Genomic DNA, 27,479 nt, shown 5'->3' with positions numbered 1-27,479 from the left:
ACTGAATTCCTGGGTCTGTACACCTGCTGTGCCCATTATGAGGGGTTCCCATTATCCCTGCTAGATTTTTTGTATATGGTGGAGAATGCTGGCAACACAATGGCTTATTGATTAGCACTTATGCCGTGCAGCATTAGGGTCCTGGTTTTGAGTCCTGGCCAGGACACTTATCTGCATGCATCTTGCATGTTCTCCCCATGATCTTGGCTTGTTGTAGAAACCAGAAAAAAAAAAGCTTTACGGTTCAAAAACTTCACTTTTATTTCTTAGGGTTTTGCACACAGAAATGGCTGAAACACATTAGCTACTAAGCAGACACTTTTTCGGCACTGGTATCGACAACTGATGGTCTTCCTTGCTTTAATACTCCATGCCTTTACTGCACATGTTTGCGTGAACATCACACCCCCTCCCCACAAGCCTGGTTCATACATTTTAACGGAAAAAAAAAAAAAAACACTTTCTAAAATGTACTCCTCAGTTTCCATGGAGACCAGAGATCTCATCTTCTTTTTTTTCGTTGTCGAGACGCACCTGTGTCTTTGGCACAGGGCAGGCAGGCAGTTAATCGTAGATCATTGCTGGCAGTGACAAATTGGTCCTCTTCGGCCCACTCTTTAGCATTGACTGCAGACAGCAGGGATGTCTACGGACACCTTGGACCCCTTGCCTGACAAAAATTAAAAAAACATCATGCCTTCTGGGGCTCAAATCTGGCTTCCCCCAAAATGGGAGACGTGCTTTATTCTACAATTTGTGCTTGTTTTGTTTAATTAATGGCGCCCTTGCCGGCCCCATGACGGTGCCACCATGGACGCCACCTTTGGAATGTGTCGGCCAAGAATCAAAATTGGCATCTGGTCCCTTTTTTCGTTGTTGCTTTTGTTCCTTGGTCATGACGGCAATGAGGCGATGGAAGTTTTGGTTAAGCGATACAATTCACTTTGTGTGCTCGCAACTACCCACATCGAAAACGACGACTTGAAACGTTAAAACGGCGCTCAAAGCATCGGTAAAAAGACTTTTAGAATCGGCTGAGGATCTTTTTCGGCAAAGTTTTAGGTCCTAGGGTAATCTGGGTAAAGCTTTTCCCGCCTCTCACGGGCGTAAAAAGGTAACATTTTTTTTTTTTGATCAAGGCAACTTTTTGGCCAACTGGCAATTTTCGACATTTTGAAACGCTGTAGTTTGTCTCCTTTTTTGACATCACATCGGTCTAAAAATTTAAGACTGAGGTATTTTTTTCTTTTTTTTTTCTTTTTTTTTTGGATTCGTTAGTAGTACCAGTTAAATCGAAGGAAAATTTGCTCACACTAACAAAAAAAATTGAACTGTCCCTTCGTTTTTGATGTCTCAACACACACCTACAATATCGATAAGACACCCACGACACACTACAGACAACGGCAAGAGTTTACGGCAAAGGGCTTAGTCCACAAAGCCCTGGCGTAGGCTGGCACCAAATGTGCGATTGTTGAGGCTTTTTTTCTTTTGATTTTGTATTGGCAGAATTAGTTTTCACTTTTTTTTTTTCACTTTGACTGGAGCATAGCGTCGGTTATAAAGCTTCGCAGTCGATGTAAACATCACACACAAATAGGCTTTAAGGATACAAAATAGCAACCCAACTTCCCGTCCCCACCCCCCCCACCCCCAAGGTGATTTTTCCCGAAGGCCACCAGTGAAAGTTGGGATCATAGTTTTGAATCCCATAGATTGGGATGAGATCCCAACGTCAGGCCCAGCGGTAATCGAAAGTGTCCTTCTCCATGTAGTCTGTCCATGTTGAAGAGGGCATGCTGCGGTAGGGATCGAGAAGTATCCTAAAGCATCGGATGATGAGAAGGCCCAAGAAGATGAAGAGCAGGAACACCAGGACGAAAGCGGCCTTTTGCTCTAGGGTCAGGGAGCTGACGGGAAGAGCGGAGCCCGGAGTCGACATGATTGTGCTCAGAAGTTCCCCGGTCATTGTTAGAAGCATTTTGGCACCGATTGTCCTCCGACTCTCAACCTGCAGAGAGAAACAATGTGAGAGAATAGGTCTTGCTTTATGGAAATTGTGTTAGGATCCCGAACATATAAATACATCTTTGACTATGGCTGGATGAGATTCATTTTGGGGAGAAGGCCAGTGCTCTAGTTATGGGTCTCACTGATGGTTGATGGACCTCATGTAGGTCCTAGACTCAGTACCGGGACAAGGTCACCTAGAGCTCAGGTTCGACATGCTAAACTGCACCCCCCTCAAAATGTATGAGCATTGTGTGTCAGCAAAACCCCCCCCAAAAAAAAAAAAAAAAACTATGTACAAATCTTCAATGCCTAAAATTTCCCCTCTGAGTAAACATCCCCCCCACTCCAGATCCCCTTCCAGCACAAATTCCCCCTATCCCCTCTCAGATCCCCAAATTTCCCCTCCTAGCAAAACTAGCACAAATACCACCCACTGATGGTTGATGGACCTCATGTAGGTCCTAGACTCAGTACCGGGACAAGGTCATCTAGAGCCCAGGGCCGACATGATAAACTGCACCCCCCTCAAAATGTATGAGCATTGTGTGTCAGTAAACCCCCCCCCCCCCAAAAAAAAAAACTATGTACAAATCCTCAATGCCTAAAGTTTCCCCTCCGAGTAAACACCCCCCTTTCCAGATCCTCTTCCAGCATAAATCCCCCCTATCCCCCCTCAGATCCCCAAATTTCCCCTCGTAGCACAACTAGCACAAATAACCACCCACTGAGGGTTGATGGACCTCATGTAGGTCCTAGACTCAGTACCGGGACAAGGTCACCTAGAGCTCAGGTCCGACATGCTAAACTGCATCCCCCCCAAAATGTATGAGCATTGTGTGTCAGCAAAAATCCCCCCCCCCAAAAAAAAAAAAACTATGTACAAATCTTCAATGCCTAAAATTTCCCCTCCGAGTAAACACCCCCCCCCCCCACTCCAGATCCCCTTCCAGCACAAATTCCCCCTATCCCCCCAGAGTCCCCTCCTTACATTAGAGTTCTCAGTGCTCCTTCCTAATTTAGAGCCCCAAGAGTTTTTTACTTACATCAGAGTCTTCAGAGTTTCTCCTTACCGTTTAAGGGAGTTCAGATGTAAAGGAGAACTCTGCATGTTCAGATGTAAAGGAGAACTCTGCGCGTTCAGATTGAACTCTGTGAATGCAGATTAAGGGGAACTTTGCAAATTCAGATTAATAATCAGATTAACCTAATACCAGAGTTACCCTTTACACCAGAGTCTACAGTGTTTCCCCTTATATCAGAGTGTGCAGAGTTTCCCCTTACCGTTTAAGGGAGTTCAGATGTAAAGGAGAACTCTGCAAGTTTAGATTTAACTCTGTGAATGCAGATTAAGGGGAACTTTGCAAATTCGGATTAATAATCAGATTAACCTTATATCAGAGTTACCCTTTACACCAGAGACTACAGTGTTTCCCCTTACATCAGAGTCCCCTCCTTACATTCGATTTCTCAGTGTTCCTTCTTAATTTAGAGCCCCAAGAGTTTTTTACTTACATTAGAGTCTGCAGAGTTTTCCCTTACTGTTTAAGGGAGTTCAGATGTAAAGGCGAACTCTGCATGTTCAGATGTAAAGGAGAACTCTGCGAGTTCAGATGTAAAGGAGAACTCTGTGAGTTCAGATTTACCTCTGTAAATTCAGTTTAAGGGGAACTTTGCAAATTCAGATTAATAATCAGATTAACCTTATATCAGCATTGCCCTTTACACCAGAGTCTGCAGTGTTTCCCCTTACATCAGAGTCCCCCCCTAACATTAGAGTTCTTAGTGTTCCTTCTTAATTTAGAGCCCCCAGATTACATCAGAGTCTGCAGAGTCTCCCCTTACCGTTTTAGGGAGTTCAGATGTAAAGGAGAACTCTGCGCGTTCAGATTGAACTCTGTGAATGCAGATTAAGGGGAACTTTGCAAATTCAGATTAATAATCAGATTAACCTAATATCAGAGTTACCCTTTACACCAGAGTCTACAGTGTTTCCCCTTACATCAGAGTCCCCTCCTTACATTAGATTTCTCAGTGTTCCTTCCTAATTTAGAGCCCCAAGAGTTTTTCACTTACATCAGAGTCTGCAGAGTTTCCCCTTACCGTTTAAGGGAGTTCAGATGTAAAGGAGAACTCTGCGCGTTCAGATTGAACTCTGTGAATGCAGATTAAGGGGAACTTTGCAAATTCAGATTAATAATCAGATTAACCTTATATCAGAGTTACCCTTTACACCAGAGTCTACAGTGTTTCCCCTTACATCAGAGTCCCCTCCTTACATTAGAGTTCTCAGTGTTCCTTCCTAAATCAGAGCCCCCAGAGTTCTCCCTTACATCAGAGTCTGCAAGAATTAAACATACAGCCAGAATCAGCAAAACAAGAGGCTGTAACCCCGGCCCATTATACCCACAAATAAATAAATAAATAAATAAAAATAAGAGTTATGGGTGGAGTTAATCTTTAACCCTTTCCTCTATACAGCCACTTAACCCAGATGCAGTTACTGCACAATGAGCGATTTCAGCTCCAAGCATTCAGCTTGGGATGTTAGCACCATGTCTTTATCCTGATGACAGGTCCTCTTTAAGCCGCGACTGCACATTTTCTGGGATGGATCGGCTGGCCTTGTCCAGTAATTGTGTCTTGGCCTTGTCAGGACTTTCTTATTTCAAGGCTATACCTCCCGTCCCTCAGGAAAGCCCCGAATTCAATGCTTTTTATCGGCAAACAATACAACGTGCCTTGCTTTTAATTAAGATTAATCGGGGCATCGCTCCGGCCCTGACTATTTCCCTAACCAGCAGAAAGCGCCGCCATATTTTTAAAGCGAGCTTGTCTCAATTAAAAGCAGTGGTTTTATAAAATATATATATATATATATAACATATAGAATAATGATCTGCTGAAATCTCTATCTGTATTTCCGCTTTGGGGAGCGCCCAATGGAAGATCTGAGAGTCCAAAAGATTTTATTATTTGTTCACAAAATTCAACCTAGAATATCCAACATTCACCGATACACTGATCCTGGTTGTATCCAATTTTTTTATACCTTAACCCACTGGTGGCGAACCTTGGCACCCCAGATGTTTTGGAACTACATTTCCCATGATGCTCATGCACTCTGCAGTGTCGTTAAGCATCATGGGAAACGTAGTTCCAAAACATCTGGGGTGCCAAGGTTCCCCATCACTGCCTTAACCACTTTCCGACCAGCTGCCGTACATATACTGCGGCAGGTCGGCTCTGTCCCACGAAACGTTGCACCTGTATGTCGCTTCGCGAGCTCCCATTCGCCAGAGGGGAAGCCAATTAACGGGTCCGGCGGCCGCGATTGCCACCGGGCACCCGCAATCGCTCCCCCGTGGAGCCAGAACGGCGGTCTGCCGTTGTAAACACAGCAGACCGCTGTTCTGTCAGTGATGAACACTATTTAGGAACACAGGTCTCTGTGTTCATGCAGCAAGCCCATCCCCATCCCAATACTATCACTGTATTAATGACACTGGCAGGGAAGGGGTTAACGCCAGGGGCGATCAAAGGCTTAAATGTGCCCCTAGGGCAGTGATGGCGAACCTTGGCACCCCCAGATGTTTTGAAACTGCATTTCCCATGATGCTCAAATGCACCACAGAATGCATGAGCATCATGGGAAATGTAGTTCCAAAACATCTGGGGTGCCAAGGTTCGCCATCACTGACCTAGGGGCACATTTAACCCTTTGGTCGCCCCTGATGTTAACCCCTTCCCTGCCAGTGTCATTAGTACAGTAACAGTGCATATTTTTAGCACTGATCACTGTAGTAATGTCACTGGTCCCCCCGAAAGAGTCAAAAATGTCAATAAGTCCCCATTCACACTAGCGCGACTTGTCAGGCGACTTGGTCGCCTGACAAGTCGCGGTGGGTCGCCTGCCATTGATTAGTACAGGACCCGTTCTAATAGGATCGACACAAGTCGCTCCGACTTAGAAAAAGGGTCCTGTACTACTTTGGGGCGACCTGGAGGCGACTTGCATTGAATTCAATTATATGAAGTCCGTGCATGTCGCGCCGAGGTCGCGGTGCACACAGGTCGCCCCAGCAAGTCGTGTCGCCCCTGTGTGAATGGGCTCTTAGGGGTCCGATCTGTCCGCCGCAATGTCGGAGTCCCGCTAAAAATCGCAGATCGCCGCCATTACTAGTAAAAAAAATTAATAAATAAAAAACAATGACATAAATCTTTCCCCTAGTTTGTAGACGTGATAACTTTTGCGCAAACCACTCAAAATACGCTTATTGGGATTTTCTTTACCAAAAATATGTAGCAGAATACAAATTGGCCTAAAATGACTCAGGAGTCTCCCTAAAAACTTCACAACAGCACATTCCAAGGACAATGTCGTGATAATATCTTTTTTGCAAAATAAAGGACATCCCAGCAAGAGAAGCTGTTATATAAAGAATCCTAACATTAGCATATAAGCACTTAATATCGTCATTTATCCCTCCTCCCCCATGCTAATGCACATGTACATTAGACCAGTGGCAAGAGATCACAATAACAGTCACACAGGATCTCCCTTAAAATGTCTTTCATCCTAACTCATTAGGAATTTGCCCAAGACGCACATAAGAAGTATTACAAGAAACGTTCATTTCTGGTATTAAGGGATGTTAATTTCTGCTATTTTGGAACACCTTATCAGCTTAACCACTTTAGCCCCAGCCCTATTTCGGACACTTTTTGTTCACAAGTTAAAACCAGTATTTTTTCCTAGAAAACTACTTAGAACCCCCAAACATTATATATATTTTTTTAGCAAAGACTCTGGAGAATAAAATGTCGGTCATTGCAAAATTTTTTGTCACGCGGTATTTGCGCAGCGGTCTTTAAAACGCCATTTTTTTGGAAAAAATTTGAAAAATCACATTTCACTGCATTTAAAAAATACTAAACAGTAAAGTTAGCCCATTTTTTTTGTATATTGTGAAAGATGATGTCACGCCGAGTAAATAGATACCAAACATGTTACGGTTTAAAATTGCGCCCCCCCGTGGGATGGCGACAAACTACGGTCAATAGAGATCTCAATCTGCGACGCTTTAAATTTATTTAACGGTTACCAGTTTAGAGTTAGAGTGTAGCTCTTTTTTTTTAATTATTGCCCACGCTCTGGCGATCGCGGCGATACCTCACATGTGTGGTTTGAACAGCGATTTCATTTGCGGCTCGACTTGCGTATACGTTTTTTTTTGTGCGCGAGCTAACGGTGACGGGGACGGCTACATTTTTTTTTTTTTTTTTTTTTCCTATTTATTTTTTCTTTTTTTTTAAACTTTATTACAGGTTTTTAAAAAAAAAAAAATCTGATCACTTTTATTGCTGTCACAAGCAATGTAAACATCCCTGGTGACAGCAATATGTCGTGACAGGTACTCTTTATGGAGGGATCGAGGGTCTAAAAGACCCTAGACCCCTCCACTACACTTCCCTGTATGCAAAACGCCGAAAACGGCATTTTTGCATACAGCCGTTTTTCAAATCTGCCGCCTTTTGCAGCACAGTAACCCGGACGTGACGTCATGGACGCCGCCTCCGGGTTACGTCATCGGAGACCCGATCGATGCCGTTTCCGGCATTCATCGGGACTCCATCCAGCCGGCGGACGTGCCGGCTGGGTGCTCGGGGCTCCCGGTGGGACGGTAGCCCCGAGCAAAGCCGCGGAAGGCGGCGGGAGGGGGGGGACGTCCCCTCCCGCCCCCCCGGGTAACGATCGAGCGGCTCCCGAGCCGCATCGATCGTTACCGACGGAAAGCCGACCGTCGGCTTCAAACAACGGTACCGGGATGATGCCTCTAGCTAGAGGCATCATCCCGGTATAACCACTCAAAGTCTGATCACGTAGAGGTTACGTGACTGGTAGTAAAGTGGTTAATCCAGTGCGCCTTACAATGTTAGGAGACCAGTTACTGTACAAACTACACAACAGCACATTCCAAGGACTTTGTTCTAACAACATCTTCCTGCAAAAGTAAAGGACATCCTAACAAGAGAACCTGTTATATAAAGAACCCTAACATTAGCATATAAGCACTTCATTATTAAGTACTTATATGCTAATATAATAATCATTACCAGGTCCTGGGCACTGGGTTGTGATGCACAGAAAGGCATGCGGTTCTTCTAAGATGCCAATGGTATGATTCAGGGGCGTGACTACAGGGGTTGCAATTGCAACCGGGCCCCATGCTTCAGGGGGCCTGTACGGCTCCCCTGTACACCTGGATAGGAGGGGTGGCGGGGGCTGCATGTAGAGAAATCACTGTCTTCCTTTTTCCTCCTGTAGCTGCATGAAGGAAAATGGAGGAGATTGGTTCCTCTGTATGCTGCCCCCGCCCCTCCTCCTATCCAGTTCACTTGTGTTCTGCTGTCTCTGGGCCCCTGTGTGCTCCCCTGGTCCCCCCCTACTGTGCTGCCCCCCCCCCCACTCCTCCTATCCAGTTCACTTGTGTTCTGCTGTCTCTGGGCCCCTGTGTGCTCCCCTGGTCCCCCCCTACTGTGCTGCCCCCCCACTCCTATCCAGTTCACTTGTGTTCTGCTGTCTCTGGGCCCCTGTGTGCTCCCCTGGTCCCCCCCCCCCCACCTACTATGTGCCCCCCTTCACTGTGCTCCCTCCCCTCTCCTGCCGGCTGCTGCAGGGGATGTGTCACAATAGAGAACCAGGAAGGGGTCGGTAAATATGTAATTTACCAGCTCCTTCCTTTTCTGAATGGACAGAGTCATAGTCAGTGACATTGTAAAAAAATAAAATAAAATGATAAAAAATAATACAATTAAAATACCAAAAAATAAAAACTACTGACACCAGTGGGTGAACTTCCAGGATCGCAAAGGTCACACTTGCGACCGGGCCCTGGCATTCCACCACCGTGGGGAGGCCCCAAGATGGCAGGAATGGGGGCCCACTGCAGAACTTGTGAAAGGGTCCCGCTGCGGGACCGTAATAAAGAGTAAAGGGCCCCAGGATCAGTGGGAAGAGCCCCAGGCTTGAAGGGAAGGGCCCCCGCCCAGGGGTCCGGGTGGGGCCCTTCATGGTTTCTTGCACCGGGGCCCTGAAGGTTCAAGGTACGCCTCTGGTATGATTTGTCTCGCACATACAGCTAACACTTAGCGGATCTCCTCTTTAGTATGCAGAAGCCGGCGCTGTCAATATTGTTTATGTACGGCATCATCTTTGACCGGTAATTCCGGGTGTTTGTCATGACTGCGGATCCGCGTTGCTGCAAATGTCTGTGATTACGCGGCTTTGGCCGGCGAGCAGTAAACACACATTAATTATCCTCTAATGTTTCCACAACCGCGTCCAAGTTCTCTCGCAGCATCTGCTAGGTGGAGGAATCGGAGGAAGCAGCGAAACGGGTGTAAATATGGTTCAAAGACTCAAAAATCATCAATCGGCATTCACTTTTTTTCTTTTCTTCCACGAATATGCAAATTAGCCGATAATCTATTCGATTAAAGGAGCACTCTACCTAAAACTGGCATTTCAGTGTTCGATGTTGGAGAATTAAAGAACTTGATGGCTTTTTCTGGGGACTTTTTAGGCACTTGGGTTCCCAGTAGGGATCAGTCGAATGGACCTGGTCCGATTTGGCGAATGTTCGGCAAATGTAACCTGTAGTTCGGATTCAAACCTGTTAAAATCAATGGGAGCCGATCGTTCAATCCAATAAAAGTCCTTTATTCCTCCAAGATGGGACAAACAGCACAGGGACTTGGCAAACACTTAACGCGTTTCACTCAAAAAAGTGCTTTATCATAAGGTTTAACATAGTAGCTGTTTCTAACAGGACAGTCTCTTGTAATGCAGTAGCGTAATGTGATGTAACAGCCCATGGTCCAAACCTATCACACCCTTCTTCTGGGCGGTACAGCTCTCTTTCTGAGGTTCCCTGCCCAGATGAACCCTCATTTGGCACCCACATGGTCCCTGAATGATTAGGGGGAGGGCTGAACAATAAGTGGGTGTGATATGAGGGGGCCGGGGACAAGGGGTGGGCAGGAGGGACGGCTGTTCTGGGCACTGTGACATCATGTGAGGTGGGGGGTATCATTAGGAGATGGCGCGGAGGGGATTTGTGTTGGGTGCAGAAATTTGGGGGGCAGCAAGGGGTAAGAATTGTTTTAGGAGGGGAAATGTGGCGGTGTGTGCTAGGAAGGGTGATTTGGGGGGGGGGGGGATTTGTGTTGGGAGAGGGGCTAGGGGAAGAGGATTTGTGCTAGAAGTTATATGGTAGAGGGGATTTTTGCTAGGAGAGGACATTTTTATGGGGGGGGGGGGGGGGGGTGTTGTGCTAGTTGGGATGTTTGGAGGGTATTTGTGCTAGGATAAGTTTGGGGGAGGTGATATTTGTGCTAGGAGGGGTGATGGGGTAGCTTGTGTGCTGGGAGGGGGGCTTTGGAGTGGGGGGATTTGTGCTCAGAGGGGAAATTTGAGGGGTTAAGGACTAGTGCTAGGAGGGGAAATTTGCGGGGGCGTGAGATTTGTGCTGGGAGGAGGGATAGGGGATTTGTGCTGGGAGGAGGGCTTTGAAGTCGGGGGGGGGGGGGGATTTGTTCTCAGAGGGGAAATTTGAGGGGTAGATAATTAGAGCTAAGAGGGGTAATTTGAGGGGGGGGGGGTTAGATTTGTGCCGGGAAGAGGGATGGGGGGATTTGTGCTGGGAGGTGAGATTCTGAGTGGGTGGAGAGGATTTGTACTCGGAGGGGAAATTTGAGGGGTAGAGGATTTGTGCTGGGGGGGGGGGGTGTTGGGGTATTTGTGCTGGGGAGATTTGAGGAAAGAGAGGATTTGAGCTGGGAGTGGAGTCGGGGGGGGGGGGGGATAGATTAATCCTGGGAGGGGCAATTTCAGCAGGGGACTGATTTGTCCTGGGAGGAGGGGCTATGTATTCTTAGGGGGCATTCAGATTAGTGCTAGATTTGTTTTGGGGGGGATTTTTGCTAACACACAATGCTCACATATATTGGGGGAAGGGGCCCAGTTTGACATGTTCGCCCAGGGCTCTAGATGGCCTTGCCCCGGCACTGTGAACGGCACCACATGGCAAGTGGGCGTGATCCAGGCGATACCACCCAGAGGAAGGGTGTTATAGATGTGGACCATGGGCGGGGTTGATAGTATACTGGGGGCATGATATGTATGCGCCATGATGGGGGGGGGGGGGCACCAGTCCTCCTGTAGGGGGCCCAGGCACACAGGGGGGCCCCAACAGCACGGGCAATCAGTACGGTAGGGCAGAGGGGCAATTACAGAAGGAGGTCCTGTATGGCTCTCTGCAGCAGCTAAAAACTATTTTCTCCCCCCTCATGCCAGCTTTCAGCTGCTGTAGGGAGAGACACAGACACAGGGCATTGTTCCTGTAATTACTTCTCCGACACTGGCGATCACCCTTCCCCCTGTTCTGCCTGCTTCTGATTCCCCCCATGTGCCCCCTTTTCATTGTGCCAATCCCACAGTGCTGCAGGCTTCCTTGTCCTGTAAAAAAATAGAGAATTGTAAAAAAAAAAAAAAAAAAAAAAAAGAATCTTTAAACATTGTAATGAATCATTTAAAAAAAATGTAAAATAAAATAATTGTAAACATTTTTAACATTTTAAAAAAATATATAATTATAATTTTTTTTTTTTTAAATGTAAAAACCAATTAAAAAGGGCTAATTCACACAAGTTCTCTGTTATGTTTGTGTCTGCTAATAATGATTTTAGTGTATTTTTTGTGAAAATAATGTCTTGGGGGCGGGACCCTGCCAGGTAGGCTGTGGTAGGCCCTGTGATTTCTAACAGCAGCCCTGCCCATGAGCAGGGCCATCTTTAACACAGGGCAAAGGGGGCAGCTGCCCTGGGCCCAGTCATTGTTGTGGGGCCCAAAGCAGGCAGCCTCTTGAGCCCGCATTGCCTGAAAATAGGTAATAAGTGGATTTTGGAGGGCCCAAGAAAATGTTTGTCCAGGGTCCAATTAATATTAAAGATGGCCCTGCCCATGAGCAACCAATGTTATCTGCACATGCTCAGTAATTCAATGAAGGGTGGTGCTGTGATTCCAGGACTGAGCCCAGGGCACGGCATCATCAAGATAGAAAATAAAGATGCAGGACTGCTGCCAGCTATTCAATGTGTCCAAATTTGAACTCAGGTCTCAGAAAGGGGAGTTACATAGCACAAAATCATGTGACAAGAGGCTGCAGTCCCAATCAGAAGCACTGTAGCAGCCCTGTTCAATCTGGCAGCAGGGGGTCATGTAACCATGCATTAAAGGGCAGCAATGTTTTTCTAGCACTTGCAGTTTATCGACTGAATTTACTATTTGCTGGCAGCTGGTATTTTACACCCGCACGTTTCGGCTATAGCGATAAAAAGTAATATTTGCCTAAGACAGATTGTTGGGAGCTGAGTGCCGCCAGCGACGTTCCTGCAATAAATCTAAATAGTATAGAAATAACCGAGGACACTTGTGGTGGGATGAAATACGGCCACCTGCATCCCTCCTAAAGAGTCCCAGCGACAGCTGTGAGGATATACGAGCCGTATTACACGGAGTTGGGTGCCGGAGGGACCGGAGTTTGCCAACCTCTGCCATGGAAGCCACTGGATCAGCATGAAAGCATTAAGGCTGGGCTCACACCATACAGGTGCAACCCAACATGGGTGCATTTCCGTGCTTCCCTTCTGTGATAGGGACCTGAGTATAAAGGGGGGACTCTAGACCCTATTATAAGGGGGGACTATGATGTGGACCTGGGTGTAAGTGAGGACTCTGATGGGGACCCTGGTGTAATGGAGACGCTGATGGGAACCCAAGTGTAAAGAGGGACTATAATGGAGACCCTGTTGTAAGGGGGGATGCTGATAGGGAACCAGGTATAAGGGGGGAATCTGAAGGGGACCCGGGTGTAGGTGGGGACTCTGATAGGGACCTTGGTGTAACAGGGACGCTGATGGGAACCCAAGTGTAAAGAGGGACTCTAATGGGGACCCTGTTGTAAGGGGGGATGCTGATGGGAACCCAGGTATAAGGGGGGAGGGGACCCGGGTGTAAGTGGGGACTCTGATAGGGACCTTGATGTAACGGGGATGCTGATGGGAACCCAAGTGTAAAGATGGACTCTAATGGTGATCCTGTTGTAAGGGGGATGCTAATGGGAACCCAGGTATAAGGGGGGACTCTGAAGGGGACCTTGGTGTAATGGGGGGGGTGCTGATGGGGGCCCAAGTGTAGGGGGGACTCTGAAGGGGACCCTGGTGTAAGGGGGAACTCTGAAGGGGACCAGGGTGTAACTGTAAGGGGAACTCTTATAGGGACCAAGGTGTAAGGGGGGACTCTGATGAGTACCCTGATGTAAGGGGACTCGTGTGTGTACACTGATGTAAGGAGGAACTCTCATGAGGACCCTAATATAAGGGAAACCCTGATGGTGATCCTGATGCAATGGGGAACTCTGATGGTGATCTTGATGTAAGGGGGGACTCTGATGGTGATCTTGATGTAAGCGGGGACACTGATGGAAACCTTGATGGGGATCCTGAAGGAGGGAAAGCTCTGATAGGAACCCCAATCTAAGCGGGAACTCTAATAGGGACCTGAGTGTAAAGGGGGGGGGGGGGGGGACTCTGAACCTGAGGACCTGAGTGTAAGTGAAGACTGTGATGGGGATCCCTGTGTAAGGGGGATGCTGATGGGGACCCAAGTGTAAAGGGGGACTGTGATGGGGACCCTGGTGTAAGAGGAGACTCTAATAGGGACCCTGATTTAAGGGGACACTGGTGGGGACACTGATGTAAGAAGGAACTCTCATGAGGACCCTAATATATGGGGGAACTCTGATGGGGATCCTGATGTAAGGGGGAACTCTTATGGGGATCCTGATGTAAGGGGGAACTCTGATGGGGATCCTGATGTAAGGGGGAACTCTGATGGGGATCTTGATGGAGGGGGAGCTCTGATGGGGACCCCAATCTAAGGGGGAACTCTGATAGGGGCTTAAGTGTAAAGGGGGGGGGAGACTCTGAAGGGGACCTGAGTGTGAGGATTGTGATATGGACCCCTGTGTAAGGGGGATGCTGATGGGGACCCAAATTGAAAGGGGTACTCTGTTGGGGACCCTGGTGTAAGGGGAGACTGTGATGGGGACCATGGTGGAAAAGTTTTGAGACCTCTGGACAATGGAGAAGGTAGGAGGTCCTTTCAGATAGTATTCTCTTCTCAGTAGCAAACAATGTCTAGAAATGTTCCTTGGACTTCGGCACAGCTGTATGGGAAGGCGCACTCATCACCATCCGGAGAAGATACCCCCCACCCTTCCCCTTTCCTTTGTCTGTCAATACGAGGTCACTTTTGCTGGTTTAACACAATCGTGACCTTCGATTACCAATCTCTTTCCAGGTCGTCACCCAGAAGGCTCAATACACGTCGGCGGTTTTGATGTAGCGCTCTGAGCCGCTCCGCGAGCTTGTCAATCCTTGATATACAGCGACACCGTCTAACCTCGCATCAGTCACGGCGGAGGCGATTTAGTGCACGGTCAGCTGATATAGATTACCCTGCCAATACTCTGACCGCCCATTGTATGCTTCATGGAAGACACCAAATACATAAAAATATATAGAGAGATCAATAAATGTCCAAAGACACCAACATCCCAAACGTCGAAATATACTTTCAATGCAATTCAAGGGATTTTTAAGGTACCGAAGGTAAGTAAACCAACACATCATACGTTTATTACCTTGCTAGTACCGGGTTGGACCTCCTTTTGCATTCGGAACTTACTTAATTCTCCATGGCATAGATTCAACAAGGTGTTGGAAACGTTCCTCAGAGATTTTGGTCCATAGTGACATGATGGCATCACGCAGTTTCTGCACATCCATGATGCCAATCTCCTGTTCCACCACATCTCAAAGGTGGTCTGTTGGATGAGATGTGGGGAGTGTGGAGGCCATTGGAGTACAGTGACCGGATCTGGTGAGTGCGGAGGCCATTGGAGTACAGTGACCGGATCTGGTGAGTGTGGAGAACATTGGAGGACAGTGACCTCATTGTCATGTTGAAGAAACCAGTGGTGAGATGATTGGAGCTTTGTGACATGGTGCATTATCCTGCTGGAAGGAGCCATCAGAAGATGGGGACACTGTAGTCATAAAGAGATGGACATCCATGATGCCAACCCCCTGTTCCACTACATCTCAAAGGTGCTCTATTGGATGAGATCTGGTGAGTGTGGAGGCCATTGGAGTACAGTGACCGGATCTGGTGAGTGCGGAGGCCATTGGAGTACAGTGACCTCATTATCATGGTGAAGAAACCAGTGGTGAGATGATCGGAGCTTTGTGACATGGTGCATTATCCTGCTGGAAGGAGCCATCAGAAGATGGGGACACTGTAGTCATAAAGGGATGGACATCCATGATGCCAACCCCCCATTCCACCACATCTCAAAGGTTCTCTATTGGATGAGATGTGGGGAGTGTGGAGGCCATTGGAGTACAGTGACCGGATCTGGTGAGTGTGGAGGCCGTTGGAGTACAGTGACCAGATCTGGTGAGTGTGGAGGTCATTGGAGTACAGTGACCGGATCTGGTGAGTGTGGAGGCCATTGGAGGACAGTAACCTCATTGTCATGGTGAAGAAACCAGTGGTGAGATGATTGGAGCTTTTTGACATGATGCATTATCCTGCTGGAAGGAGCCATCAGAAGATGGGGACACTGTAGTCATAAAGGGATGGACATGGTCAGCAACAATACTCAGGTAGGCCGTGTCATTTAAACGATGCTCAATTGGTACTAAGGGGCCCACAATGTGCCAAGAAAATTTCCCCCACACCATTACACCACCAGCCTGAACCGTTGGATGGATCCATGCTTTCATGGTTTTTACTCCAAATTCTGACCCTACCATCTGAATGTCACAGCTGAAATCGAGACCAGGCAATGTTTTTCCAATTTTGGTGAGCTTGTGCGAATTGTAGCCTCAGTTTCCTGTTTTTAACTGACAGGATTTGCACCTGGTGTGTTCTTCTGCAGCTGTAGCCCATCTACTTCAAGATTCAATGTGTTGTGTGTTCAGAGATGGTATTCAGCATACCTTGGATGTAATGAGTGGTTATTTCAGTTACTGTTGCCTTTCTATCATCTGGAACCACTGTCCATTCTCCTCTGACCTTTGACATCAACAAGGCATTTTCCTCCACACAACTGCCGCTCACTGGATATTTTCTCTTTTTCAGCCGTTCTCTGTAAACCCGAGAGATGGTTGTGCGTGAAAATCCCAGTTTTTTAAATACTCAGAACAGCCCTTGTGGCACCAACAACAATGCCACGTTCAAAGTCACTTAAATCCCCTTTCTTCCCCATTCTGATGCTCGGTTTGAACTTCAGCAAGTTGTCTTCACCATGTCTAGATGCCTAAATGTATTGAATTGCTGCCATCTGATTGGCTGATTAGCAATTTGTGTTACCAAGCAAATGAACAGGAGTACCTAAGAAAGTGGCCGATGAGTGTTAATAAAGAGCTGGCCTTGTTCTGTACTTTCTTAAATAAACGTCATCTTAGATTGCACTTTCACACCGGTTGGTAACGCGGGTCGCATTATTTCGATTACATGCGTCTAATCTATCTATTATCAGGATCTATACTGATGGTTGTACCTGTGGTGGACAGTTAAACTAGGGATCGACCAATTATCGGCAATGCCAATATATCGGGGGCCGATATGCACTTTCCCCGATATATCGGAATCGGCCCCTGAGGTTGCCGATATTTCAGGAAAGTGCTGTACCGGAGTGATGCCTGCATCTAGAGGTATCACCCCGGTACCGGCGTCCATAGCCGACGGTCGGCTGTCTTGTAATGGCAACCGATGCGGCTGAGAAGCCGCTCGGCTGTCATTACAAGGAGCGGGAGGGGACGTCTCCCCCCTCCCACCGCCTTCCACTGCTCCCACCGGGAGACCCGGGCATCCTACCTGCACGGCCGCTGAAGACCCGATCAAAGCCGCATTCGGCTCTGATCGGGTCTCCATGTAAAAAACCCAGAAGTGATGTCATGACATCACTTCCCGATACTCGGCGCCAAATTAAAAAAAATGTGAGCGTTCAAAACCGAATTTGGCGTTTTTAATGCTTTTAAGTGCAGAGGAGGGGTTTTGGGTCTTTTAGACCCCCAGATCTCTCCACCAGAATACCTATGAAAAAAAAAAAAAATTTTAATTGTCCGAAAATATCGGTCATAATCAGCCGATACCGATATCCGATGACCAAAATATTGGTATTGGTATCGGTATCGGCAATAAAAAAACGATATCGGTCGATCAATAATTTAAACACGCCTGGTCTTTCAGATTGTGTTGTAGATGGTTTTACAAGTGTGTTTTGTTTGACATATATGTTTTTTTTTTTTGTTGCAATACTTTTGTTACAATGTTTCAATGTGTGTAATAAAAGTGATATATTATTATTCTTTTAATGCCTAGCACCAGGGGAGGGCAAAAGCTGGGTCTGTTTTGGTTGACCAAACTTAATTCTACACAATATTCATTTTGGACCTGGGAAGATCCATAAGGCCTGGTTCACACTAATGCCATGTCATGTAGTGCAACTTGCATGCGACTTTGATTTCCATTAAGGGTGCTTGATTTTATAAATCACAAAAAAGCCTATCGTTGGTTGGACTATAAATTGGCCTTACACGTACGAAAAGATCTTCTAGCTCAGACCATGTTGTACTTTACATTCTTTACATTGCATCGATAATGCTAAAAAATTGTTAATTTTTTTATTTTATTTTTTTTACATGCTAGTACATAGTTACATAATTATTCTGGTTGAAAAAAAAAAAGAAGCAAGTCCATCCAGTTCAACCAACATAGAAAAAACACACACAAATAGAAAACCTTCATATACAGTATACAATCCTATACCCACAGCAAGGGCAGCCATCAGGGGGGTACAGCCCATACAGATGTAGGGGGCCCAGGCATCCCGAGGGGCCCAGTCCCTCGGGGATGCTCCAGGCTCCAAGTTGGCACCTCCCCTTTTGTTCCTTTTTACCCCTACACTGACTAGTCCCGACTCCCGCTGGTGCCACCCACTGCACTGGCTCCTGACTACCATCCTGCTGCTGGCCACCGCTGTCAAAATTATTGGTTGCTAGGACCGCCTGGCGTCCTAGCAGCCAAGCATATGCATTCAAAGGCCCTCGCAGAGAAAGAGGACGTAACCTGGTGGTCAGGTCCTGGGGGCCCAGGCCTAAAGTTGTGTAAGGGGCCCCAAAATTTCTGATGGCCACCCTGCCCACAGCTGATCTTGAGGAAGGCAACAAAAAAAAAACCCTAACAAAGCATAAAATCCAAAGCATTGAAAAAAAAAAAAATGACTAAAAACTAATGACCCCCTCCAATCACTCCAACGGCAGACCTGGACCCCCTCCAATCACTCCAGCGGCAGACAGACCCCCCTGGAATCCCCTCCAATCACTCCAGTGGCAGACAGACCCCCTGGAATCCCCTCCAATCACTCCAGCGGCAGACCTGGACCCCCCTCCAATCACTCCAGCGGCAGACAGACCCCCTGGAATCCCCTCCAATCACTCCAGCAGCAGATTGACCCCCTTCAATCACTCCAGCGGCAGACCTGGACCCCCCTCCAATCACTTCAGTGGCAGACAGACCCCCTGGAATCCCCCTCCAATCACTCCAGCGGCAGATGGACCCCCTTCAATCACTCCAGCGGCAAACCTGGACCCCCCTCCAATCACTCCAGCGGCAGACAGACCCCCTGGAATACCCTCCAATCACTCCAGCGGCAGACCTGGACCCCCCTCCAATCACTCCAGCGGCAGACAGACCCCCTGGAATCCCCTCCAATCACTCCAGCGGCAGACCTGGACCCCCTTCAATCACTCCAGAGGCAGACGGACCCCCCCTCCAATCATGCCAGCGGCAGACGTACCCCCTGGAATCCCCTCCTAACTGACACATTTGTAAAGATCTCAACAAATGCAAAAGCTTGGCCTGTGTCGACATCTACAGAACAGAAGCAGGTAAAGTTCCGCAGTAAGGCCCCATTCACATCTCAGCATTTTATCTTGAAGCTCCAAAATTCTGGAGGAGAAAAATGTAATTATCCTCTATGGAGATGGTTCACATTTCCACTACAAGTCACCTAAAGCAGAAAGCCTGAAGTTCAAAAAAGTTCTGGAGCTTGAAAAGGGCAGATTGGTGTTTTTTTTTTAACATTTTTTTGTTCTATAGAGATTCAAAGAAATGCTTAATTAGCACATTTTTGAGTGTTTTAGCATATTTTGTCATGCCTTTCTGAGCATTTTTCTGCTTATATGCAATAAATAAAAACAAATAATAATATTGAATAAATAATAAATAAAATAAATAAATAATAAATAAAGAAAAATAAATAATAAAAAGAAATAAAGAAATAAAATAACCCCAACTGTAACCCTAATATTAACCCCTAATAATAACCCCTAATCCTAGCTCCTAACGCTAACCCTTATGTTAACCCTAGCTTGAACAGGGCGGTTTGGTGTGTTTTTTTTTAACATTTTTTTGTTCTATAGAGATTCAAAGAAATGCTTAATTAGCACATTTTTGAGTGTTTTAGCATATTTTGTCATGCCTTTCTGAGCATTTTTCTGCTTATATGCAATAAATAAAAACAAATAATAATATTGAATAAATAATAAATAAAATACATAAATAAATAATAAATAAAGAAAAATAAATAATAATAAAAAGAAATAAAGAAATAAAATAACCCTAACCCCAACTGTAACCCTAATATTAACCCCTAATAATAACCCCTAATCCTAGCTCCTAACGCTAACCCTTATGTTAACCCTAGCTTGAACAGGACGGATTGGTGTGTTTTTTGAACATTTTTTTTTGTTCTATGCAAAGAAATGCTTAATTAGCGCATTTTTGAGTGTTTTAGCATATTTTGTCATGCATTTCTGAGCATATTTCTGCTTATATGCAATAAATAAAAACAAATAATAATATTAAATAAATAATAAATAAAATACATAAATAAATAATAATCATAAATAAATATTAAATAAAGAAAAATAAATATTAATAAAAAAAGAAATAAAGAAATAAAATAACCCTAACCCCAACTGTAGCTCTAATATTAACCCCTAATAATAACAACCCGTAATCCTAGTTCCTAACGCTAACCCTAATATTAACCACTAAACCTAATTTTAACTCCTTATCCTAACCCTAATATTAACTCCTAATCCTAACCATAAGCCATAACAAAATAAATACGTTCTGGAGCTTCTTTTTGGAGCTTGCATAGGGCAGATTGGTGTGTTTTTTTTAACATTTTTTTTTTGTTCTATAGAGATGCAAAGAAATGCTTAATTAGCGCATTTTTGAGCATTTTAGCATATTTTGTCATGCATTTCTGAGCATTTTTCTGCTTACATGCAATAAATAAAAACAAATAATAATATTGAATAAATAATAAATAAAATACATAAATAAATAATAATCATAAATAAATATTAAATAAAGAAAAATAAATAATAATAAAAAGAAATAAAGAAATAAAATAACCCTAACCCCAACTGTAACCCTAATATTAACCCCTAATAATAATAACCCCTAATCCTAGCTCCTAACGCTAACCCTAATATTAACCCCTAACCCTAATTTTAACCCCTAATCCTAACCCTAATATTAACCCCTAATTCTAACCATAAGCCCTTACAAAATAAATAAATATTGATAATAAGTAAACAATAGTAATAAATAATAGTAGTAAATAAATACAATAAATAAATAAATTAACCTCCAACCACAGCCTTTGACACTTAACCCCTTACAAAAAATATAAAAATTAAAATAATAATAATAATAATTAAAAATATAAATAAATAAAAAATATTAAATAAATAATAAATAAAAGTGGACGAAAATCTAAAAAAACATGGCAATAAATGATGAATCAGATGATATTTTTCTCTATTGGCCAATTAAAAAAAAAAAAAAAAAGACCAAAGCTCAAAAACGCACTAAAAAACACTGTTCAAAAACATTTATAGAAACGCCTGAAAAACTCTCAAAAACGCGACCCTCAGGTGTCAATGAAGCCTAAAGCTTTCTGATCTGATTGGAACGTGTAGAGTTTAGTAAGGGTGCTTCTGCGTTTTATGTCTCTGCAGCAGGTAGCATAACTGATGTGACTTCTAACAAACTGAACTCTTACTTCTATTGCGTTAGGATGGTTTTGCCCAAATACTAGAGTTGGTTTAAATTGGATTGGGCTTCTTTATTACCTAACTTTGCCATGTTCCTACATTTGGTGATGGGTTGGGGGGTTGGATGTGGAATATATAATAGCATTTGTATTAAGCTGATTGCTAAACGCTATACACAAGTGTCAGCATATCCTGGGTACAGCACCAATGGGCAGTGCAGGGGCAAGGTCATCTAGCGCCCAGGGAGAAGATGCCAAATGGCACCCCTCTCCCCCAAAATGTATGAGCATTATGTGTCACCAAAATTTCCTCCCCACTAAAAAAAAAAATGTGAGCACTAATCTTCACATTTACCCCCTGAACATAAATTCCATTTGCAATTTCCACCCAATCAAAAATTCCTCCTCTTCCAGTACAAATCCCCTCTCCCAGCTCAAATCCCCTCCCTCCCCAAATTCCCCTCCTAACACAAATATTCTGCCCCTCAAATTTCCCCTCTGAGCATAACCCCCCCCCCCCCCCACACTAAATCTCCTTCTCCCAGCACAATCCCCCCACCCCAACCCCCTTCCTAACACAAATATTTTACCCCTCAAATTTCACCTCTGAGCATAAATCCCCCCCACTAAATCTCCCTCTCCCAGCATAATCCCCCCCCCCCAACCCACCAATCCCCCTCCAAACACAAATATTTTACCACTCAAATTTCCCCTCTGAGGATAAATAATCACCCCCCCCCCTCCCCGCCTAATTATCCCAATGCAAAAGGTCATCTAGGGCCCAGGGCGAAGATACGACGCGGTGCCACCAGGTTATGTAGCCAGGTGGCCCCACCCCTTGCCTCTAAAGGAAATAGATTTACATCGAGGGACACTATTTTTTTATTTTTTAATAAAGAATTTGTCAAATACTGTCTGGTGTTGTTATTACTTTTCTACACTTTTTTTGGTGAATGTGTAGGGGTGCTATGTACCCGATAACCATTCACATTGAGGGGGGGGGGCTCAGATTTGGGTGCCCCTATGTTAAAGGGGGCTTCCAGATTCCAATAAGCCCCCCGCCCACAGACCCCAACAAACACAGCCCACAGGGTTGTTGGGAAGAGGCCCATGTCTCCATTGACATGGTGACATGTTGTGGTGACAAGGTGCTTTGGGGTGGGGGGGCTGAGCCCCCTTGCCCCTAAGCACCCACCTCCCCATGTTGAGGGCATGTGGTCTGGTATGGTTCAAGAGGGGGGGGGGGTGTTCTCTCATCCCTGTCAGGCCGCATGCCCAGATAAGGGTCTGGTATGGATTTTGGGGGGAACCGCCATGCCATTTATTTTTTATTTTTTGGGGGACTCCCCTTAAAATCCATACCAGACCCGAAAAGCCTGCAATTGTAACCACAATTCATTTTAAATGGGATTTGACTTGTTTTTTCCTCTTTAGAAATTTCATTTTTTTGCTGCAGCATGTTTTATGCATGCTACAGATGCGCCACTTTACAGGCACATTAAGGGGACCCCCCCCCCCCAGGCACTATATTAAAAGGAATTTTTAATTTTTATTGTTGCGCTTTAAGCATAATTAAAACCACTGCTCTCCTGTAAAAAGTATTGTTTTTCTTATTGATTCATGTCCCCAGGGCAGTACCCACACCCCCATACCCCTTTTATGGCCAATTACTTGCATAAGCCTTCAAAATGGGCAATTTTGGTTCATCCTGCTTGGCTACCAAAGACTATAATGGGGTTTGCCATTTGGGTTAGAACATTTCCCCTGTTCGGAAGTTCTGCTGCAAACATTGGGGGGGGGGGGGGGGGGGGATGTTCGGCCCATCCCTAATCCCTAGGTATCTAAGGAAAAGGGTTTTTCCCGGTTTACATCTACTGTAGCCTTTTTGTTCCCCTGTACCTAATAATGGAGGTTACTCCTGGTTGGCTTCTTGGATCTTGTCATTCCGTGTTATCCAAGAAAAAACATTATTCTTTTGTAGGGGCTCTGAGAACCTATAGTCCACTGATATCTAAGAATAAAAGATATTCTTAGTTGCCCCACGGGGTACTGGAATTTGTGGTCCTCTGATATTTAAGGAAAGAGGTAGTTCCTGTTGGCTTAGAAACTACTTCAACTTTTTATTCCTCCAGTATCTAAAAAAGGAGGTCTTAGTTGGCATCTAGTCTTGGACTTGTGGTCCCTGATATCTAAGGAAATAGGTTATAAGTTGGCACCTAGTCTTTCTTGCATTTGTAGTGTTCTGATATTTAATGAAGCAGGTTCTTCTTGGTTGGCTTATAGCTTGGCTGTAGCCAAAGCTGTTGGCACAAGGCATACAGTGCAGATTTTTCTCCTATCTTCTAAGGGGTCAACTTTTCTCTCTTCTACCTTGGACCAGTATTAGAGGACCACTCATCCCAGCCTCTCCTCCACCCTGTACCAGTCTAAAGGCATGCCTCATCCCGAGATCCCATCCACCTTGTAAATGTAGTAGGATATCTTTCATACCTGCTTCTACTCCACCCTGTATTAGTATTATTGACAACTCATCCCCATCCTCTCCTCCTCCCTGTACTAGTATTAGTGTACCACTCATCCCAGCCTCTCCTTCACCCTGTAGTAGTATTGAGGTACCTCTCATCCCAGCCTGCCCCCACCCTGTACTAGTATTAGGGTCCACTCATCCCAGCCTCCCCCCTACCCTGTACTAGTATTAGGGACCACTCATTCCCAGCCTTTGCCCACCATGTACTAGTATTAAGGTACCACTCATCCCAGCCCCCCCACCCTGTACTGGTAATAGGGACCACTCATCCCAGCCACTCCCCCACCCTATACTAGTATTAGGGTACCACTCATCCCAGCCTCTCCCCACCCAGTACTAGTTTTAGAGTACCACTCATCCCAGCCCCCCCCCCCCACCCTTTACTAGTATTAGGGACCACTCATCCCAGCCTCCCTCCACCCTGTACTAGTATTAGGGACCACTCATCTCAGCCTCCTCCACCCTGTACTAGTATTATGATACCTCTCCTGCCAGCCTTTACCCACCCTGTACTAGTATTGGGGACAACTCATCCCAGCCTCTCCCACCCTGTACTAGTATTAGGGTAGCTCTCCTCCCAGCCTTTCCCCACCCTGTACTAGTATTAGGGACCACTCATCCCATCCCCCCCCCTGTACTAGTATTAGAGACCACTCATCCCATCCTCCCCCCACCCTGTACTGTATTAGGGTACCTCTCATCACAGCCTTCTCCTCACCCTGTACTAATATAAGGGTTCCACTCATCCCAGCCTCTCCTCACCCTGTACTAGTATTGGGGACCACTCATCCCAGCCTCTCCCCAACCCTGTATTAGTATTAGGGTACCACTCATCCTAGCCTCCCCCCACCCTGTACTAGTAATATGGATTACTCATCCCAGCCTCCCCCCACCCTGCACTAGTATTAGGGTACCCCTTATTCCAGCCTTCCCCCACCCTGTTTTAGTATTAAGGTATCTCTCATCCCAGCCTTCCCCCACCCTGTACTAGTACTAGGGACCACTCATCCCAGCCTCTCCTCACCCCCCTGTACCAGTATTAGGAACCACTCATCCCAGCCTCTGCCCACCCTGTACTAATATTAGGCTACCACTCATCCCAGCCTCCCCCCCCCCCCACACTGTACTAGTAATAGGTACCACTCATCCCAGCCTCCCCCCACCCTGTACTAGTATTAGGGTACCTGTATCCCAGCCTTCCCCCACCCTGTACTAGTATCACGGACCACTCATCCCAGCCTCTCCCCCACCCTGTACTAGTATCACGGACCACTCATCCCAGCTCCCTCCCCACCCTGTACTAGTATTAGGTTACTAGGTTACCTCTCATCCCAGCCCCCCTCCACCCTGTACTAGTATTAGGGACCACTCATCCCATTCTCTCCCCCACCCTGTACTAGTATTAGGGACCACTCATCCCATTCTCTCCCCCACCCTGTACTGATATTAGGGACCACTCATCCCAGCCTCTCCCCCGCCCTGTACTAGTTTTAGGTTACCTCTCATCCCAGCTCCCCTCCACCCTGTACTAGTATTTAGGACCACTTATCCCAGCCTCTACCCACCCTGTACTAGTATTAGGGTACCATTCATCCCAGCCTCCCCCCACCCTGTACTTGTATTAGGTTCCACTCATCCCAGCCTCCTCCACCCTGTACTAGTATTAGGGACCACTCATCCCAACCTCCCCCCACCCTGTACTAGTATTAGGGTACCCCTTATTCCAGCCTTCCCCCACCCTGTTTTAGTATTAAGGTATCTCTCATCCCAGCCTTCCCCCGCCCTGTACTAGTACTAGGGACCACTCATCCCAGCCTCTGCCCACCCTGTACTAATATTAGGCTACCACTCATCCCAGCCTCCCCCCACCCCGTACTAGTATTAGGGTACCTGTATCCCAGCCTTCCCCCACCCTGTACTAGTATTAGGGACCACTCATCCCAGCTCCCTCCCCACCCTGTACTAGTATTAGGTTACTAGGTTACCTCTCATCCCAGCCCCCCTCCACCCTGTACTAGTATTAGGGTTCCACTCATCCCAGCCTCCCCCCTACCCTGTACTAGTATTAGGGACCACTCATCCCAGCCTCTCCCCCACCTTGTACTAGTATTAGGGACCACTCATCCCAGCCTCTCCCCCACCTTGTACTAGTATTAGGGACCACTCATCCCATTCTCTCCCCCACCCTGTACTAACTAGTATTAGGGACCACTCATCCCAGCCTCCTCCACCCTGTACTAGTATTAGGCACCACTCATCCCAGCCTCCCCCACCCTGTACTAGTATTAGGGTACCACTCATCCCAGCCTCTCCCCCACCCTGTACTAGTATTAGGGTTCCACTCATCCCAGCCTCCTTCACCCTGTACTAGTATTAGGGTTCCACTCATTCCAGCCTCCTTCACCCTGTACTAGTATTAGGGTACCTCTCATCCCAGCCTCCCCCCACCCTTTACTAGTATTAGGGTTCCACTCATCCCAGCCTTCCCCACCCTGTGTCAGTATTGGGGTCCCCCACCCTGTCTGAGTATTGGGGTCTCTCTTCCTGTCTGAGTATTGGGGTCCCCCACCCTGTCTCAGTATTGGGGTCCCCAGTGATCTCTGCCATGCTGGGTGCCCCCTGCCCCCTCCTGCCATGGCACAGTCCATACCTCCTCCATGCAGACACCGGGTGATGGGCTCTCCCCTCCTCCAGCCCACCTCTTACCTGTTGATGAAGAACTCCGACATTCCGGTCCCCGTCCTCCCCGATCACTGCCGCCTCCCCCGGCTTCTCCTCCGCCTCCTCTCCGCCGCCGTCTCCGCCAAGCCCCGCATTCTCCTCTGCCTAGGCGGACGGGGCTCCCCGGTTGCTAACGACAACCGTACCTATGGCAACCCCGGGGGTGAGCATCCGCAGCTCCGATCTCCGGGAGAGCACGGGAAACCCACCTCCGCCTCTGATTGGCTGCGGGGAGGATGAGGATGTATGTGAGAGCGGGTTCCCCTGGGGGGCCGGGGGTGAGGAGGATCCGGTGTATGGGGACACAGGGGGGTGAGGAGGATCCGGTGTACGGGGACACAGGGGGTGAGGAGGATCCGGTGTACGGGGACACAGGGGGGGGGGTGAGGAGGATCCGGTGTACGGGGACACAGGGGGGGTGAGGAGGATCCGGTGTACGGGGGCACGGGGAACCCTCTAATACTGGGATTGCTGCAATGAGGGGGAGGAGAGGGGAGATCAGCAACTGGTGGAGGAAAAAAAGAGAGGAGAGGAGAGGGCGCTCTGATCCTTTGTTATGCAACATCCTCTGATTTTCATATTTGTATCATAGTGACCATGATTAATTTGCTGCTCAGATATTCTCCTCCACCCTTCTCTTCCATCATCTCATTCCTCTCATCAATCCTCTATTGTTCCACATTCTTCAATATCTACCTCTCCTCTCCACTTCTCCCTCTCCTCCCTACTTCTCCCCCTCCTCTCCACTTCTCCCTCTCCTCCATACTTCTCCCTCTCCTCTATACTTCTCCCTCTCCTCTTTACTTTCCCCTCTCCTCTCCACTTCTCCCTCTCCTCTATACTTCTCCCTCTCTTCTCCACTTCTCCCTCTCTTCTCCACTTCTCCCTCTCCTCTATACTTCTTCCCCTCTCCACTTCTGCCTCTCCTCTATACTTCTCTCTCTCCTCTATACTTCTCC

At 46.7% G+C, this 27,479-nt stretch overlaps 1 protein-coding gene across 1 annotated transcript; it reads right to left on the bottom strand.

Moving 5' to 3' along the window:
* Positions 1-1,264: 1,264 nt before the first annotated feature.
* Positions 1,265-26,616, bottom strand: LOC309543408 (cortexin-3-like). Its single transcript, XM_082242884.1, has 2 exons — positions 26,506-26,616; positions 1,265-2,011 (listed from the first exon to the last, which is right to left on the bottom strand). The coding sequence occupies exon 2, from the start codon at positions 1,979-1,981 to the stop codon at positions 1,736-1,738; it is 246 nt and encodes an 81-aa protein (XP_082099010.1). The 5' UTR covers positions 1,982-2,011; positions 26,506-26,616; the 3' UTR covers positions 1,265-1,735.
* Positions 26,617-27,479: the final 863 nt, after the last annotated feature.

This window comes from Pelophylax lessonae (genome assembly GCF_965119305.1).
Source record: "Pelophylax lessonae genome assembly, chromosome: 13".
NCBI classification, from domain to species: Eukaryota; Metazoa; Chordata; class Amphibia; order Anura; family Ranidae; genus Pelophylax; species Pelophylax lessonae.
This window is presented reverse-complemented; position numbering and strand designations above follow the sequence as displayed.

Coding starts and splice junctions, on each gene's coding strand:
- LOC309543408 (XM_082242884.1), bottom strand. CDS start 1,981: ATGCTTCTAACAATGACCGGGGAACTTCTGAGCACAATCATGTCGACT.